This window comes from Octodon degus, unplaced genomic scaffold, assembly GCF_000260255.1.
Source record: "Octodon degus isolate 3935 unplaced genomic scaffold, OctDeg1.0 scaffold00138, whole genome shotgun sequence".
Taxonomy (NCBI): Eukaryota; Metazoa; Chordata; class Mammalia; order Rodentia; family Octodontidae; genus Octodon; species Octodon degus.
The window spans coordinates 5,032,379-5,035,797 of NW_004524714.1; the positions used below are offsets into that span (position 1 = coordinate 5,032,379).

Consider the following 3,419-nt stretch of genomic DNA (forward strand, 5'->3'; position numbering starts at 1 on the left):
TGGCATGTGGTGCTGGGGGATCGAACCGCGGTCCCTGTGCTTTGCCAAGCTTGTTTCAAGTAGGTGCTTTAGACCACTGAGCCATCTCTCCAGCCCCAATATTTAAATCTTTGATCCATTTTGGCTGTAGTACATGTGTACTCATTTATTTTGGGGATATTTGCCACTTTGGTTGATGAGGACAGGCAGTACAATGAGGAAATCCTAGTTTGTACCACTCTTGCTGTGTTTAGGGAATGAGGGAAACATTTTGTTGTGGGTGTGCAGGAAAGGACATACCCAGGGTCAAGGCTCTTTATAATATTATAAGCACAGCACTTATTCATGGACTGAGGGAGTGAAGGAAGAAAGTACTTGTGAGTGAACATGTGGACATAGGGACCACCCAGTGTCATCCTTCCATGTTGGAAGGATGGACTTCTAGCTCTTCCTCTAGCTGGCTCCAGTGCAACCCTTTGGTACTCTGAAGCCCCTTGGCAACTCTACTTGGGAACATTTTTCATACCATGTGGCCCCATTTTCCTTTTAGAGACAATATCAGAGAGAAAAAACACCTTAACTTCCAGCTCTCCTTCTAGCCTTTATCTGCTCTGCCTGTATTTTCACCTCATGTTGGAACTGAATTTGCATATGTTGTCCCAGGGATTTCTCACTGTAAACAAATGAGCTTGAACAAATTACCATATCTTACCAATTGAAAAATAGCTGATTAATTAAGCTGATTGCATATGGAGATAGTTTAGATTCAATAAAACATTGTATATTTGTCTCCACACCACCCCTCACCCCTGTCCTATACTGTATTAAGAATTTTTTTTTTTTTTCCCCAGAACTGGGGATTGAACTCGTACCCTTGCGCTTGCCAGGGAAGTGCTTATTCCACCAAGCCATCACCCCGTCCCTTGTATTAAGAATTGAAGATTAAGTTTAGGACCTTTTCACTGAGCTGTATCCCCTTTTGAAATTATTTTATGAGCTACACTCCCCCCCTTTTTAAAATGTGTTGTGTGCAGGGTTTCACTTGCTGGTTTCAGTGGGCAGCTCAGTGTGCCTGGTACGGGGCCAGTGCAGGGATGGAACTCCGGTCCCTGAACTCAGACCCTTGTGCTTGCCAGGGAAGCACTTATTCTACTGAGCCATCTGCCCTTCCCCTAGCTGAGCTATCTTATGCTGGCCCTTGAGCTACCTCTGAACCTCATATATTTTTTTATTTTTATTTTTAAAATTTTGAGACAGTCTTGCTAATTTGCCCAGGCCAGCCTTGATCTTGGGATCCTCCTATCCCAGTCTACCGAATACGTGGAATTCCAGGTGTGTGCTGCCTCATACAGCTGCCTTTCCTCATCTTAAATATAAATGTCAGTGATAGGGTACTGTATGATGATTAATATTCATTCTGTGGAATACTTAACTGTGTTCCTCTTTGGGAATTTTAGGTTGTTTGCAATTTTTAATTTTATTCTGATAATGAAATATGGAAATGTTTTTCTCCATTTTTAAGATCATTTTCCAGGATATATTTACCTACTGAATCAAATGGGTAGAAGATGACAAAGATTGGTGCTTTAGATTGTTAACCATTCAGAGGAATATGTAAAACAGAATTAAGCATTCAAATAATACTTACTAGATGAAAGAACATTGCTTCAATTGCTTTCCAATATGGTTCTGCCAGTTTTCATTCTCACTAATACAAGACTTTTTCAGCAACATCTGACTCTTAAAATACTTCATGTGTAATCAGAAAAATTTTGTATCTGTCTTGGAGAAAAAACCCTACTGGAAAATACAAATAAGGTCTATTATTCTCTTTATTGTTGCTGATGGGTAAATCTGTGTGTTTTTTCTTACAGGACTGAATTTGCTCTTAAAGAAATCATGTCCTCTGGAGGTGCTGAAGATGACATCCCTCAGGGAGAGCGAAAAACGGTTACAGATTTTTGTTATCTGCTAGATAAATCTAAGCAACTGTTCAATGGGTTAAGGTTAGTGGACTCTTGATGATTTAAGCTTTTGTCTGGTTATGCTATTTTTTTTTTTTGATGGCTAATTTGTTATAAGTTTCAAAAAGTCATGGCATTATGCCATATACCACAGCACTTGGGAGGCTGAAGCAGGAAAATTGCTGTGAGTTGGAGGCCATCTTAAACAGGGTTTCAAGGTCAGCTTGAACTGCATCATGAAACCCTGTCTCAAAAAGACAAAAGAAAAGAAAGGAAGTCATGTATAGATATTATATAAGCTTCTATGAGAAGTGGTCATGAATTTTTTTCCTTTGAAATTGGTAATTATTCTTAAACGAAAGAATAGTAGGAAAGGAAGGAAACGTAGTTTTATATATATATATATATATATATATATCTTCCTAGAGATATATATATATCATACCATATATAGGTTACATTTGATTTTATATATTAAGATACTGAGATCTGAGGAGCCCAGAAATACAAATCCAATTGACTGGGGACCTTGTAGTTGCAGTTTTGTACATGTGTTTATTTACATGATTCTTTTATCTTTTTATTTCTCTTTTTAGGATAATAATCTGTTGAATGTAATAATGGAGTATTCTAGCAGTGTTTTTTTTTACTTGAGTAATGTGTGTCCTGGGCATGCTGGCAGCTGAGGCCAGGTATACGTTTGTCAAAATGTGTTTTCGATTCTATGTTGTGTGTAATGGGAAAACAATTTTTTACCATTTTGTTTTATTTAAGTGATTTAACCTATCTTCCATGCAATAGGTAAAATACTAAGGATGAACAGATTTTTTTTTTTTTTTTTTCTTGGCGCAACCGGGGATTGAACTGAGGCCCTTGCGTTTGTCAGGCAAGTGCTTATTCTACTGAGCCATCTCCCTGGCCCCCTGAACAGATTTTATTACTGAAAGCTTATTTAATAGTGAATATTGATAAAGATAGTTACTTTTATATTTAAACACAGTCTTTCTCTTCTGTTTTATAATTCTACTATGCTCACCTAGGTATGGAATGAACTGGCAGTTTTTTTTAAGGTAGCGAATTTATTTAAAAAATGCTCCCAGTTCAAAAGGAAATGAAAGATTATCAAATGACTCTTCTGTGACCTCCCTTTCTGTAGCTGCTCTTTCATTCTCCTAGCCATATATTCATTTAATTCTATTTATAATGCTCATCACTCCTTCAGGTTTTATTTGCTTATTATGTCTCTGTAATAAAATGAGATGCCCCCAAGAGCAGAACCTCATTTTTTTATTGTGCCTCTGGCATTTTAGCCAGTGTCTTGCCCACTGTAGACATTTTGTAAATTTTGCTTAAAAGGGTTCCATTGATTGTGTTCTTATGTCTTATATTTTGCTGCTTTGATCAGTTTTCCTTGGTAGATTGCACTCGTTCTCTCTCTCTCTCTCTCTCTCTCTCTCTCTCTCTCTCTCTCTCTAT

General features: G+C 37.6%; 1 protein-coding gene across 2 annotated transcripts in view; it reads left to right on the forward strand.

Moving 5' to 3' along the window:
• Scai (suppressor of cancer cell invasion) overlaps nucleotides 1-3,419 on the forward strand; it is a 180,717-nt gene that overhangs the window by 84,429 nt on the left and 92,869 nt on the right. For both annotated transcript variants that reach the window (XM_004641574.2, XM_023701633.1), the window contains one exon: nucleotides 1,854-1,985. In XM_004641574.2, the coding sequence (XP_004641631.1) occupies nucleotides 1,854-1,985 (132 nt within the window). The remainder of the gene's footprint in view (nucleotides 1-1,853; nucleotides 1,986-3,419) is intronic.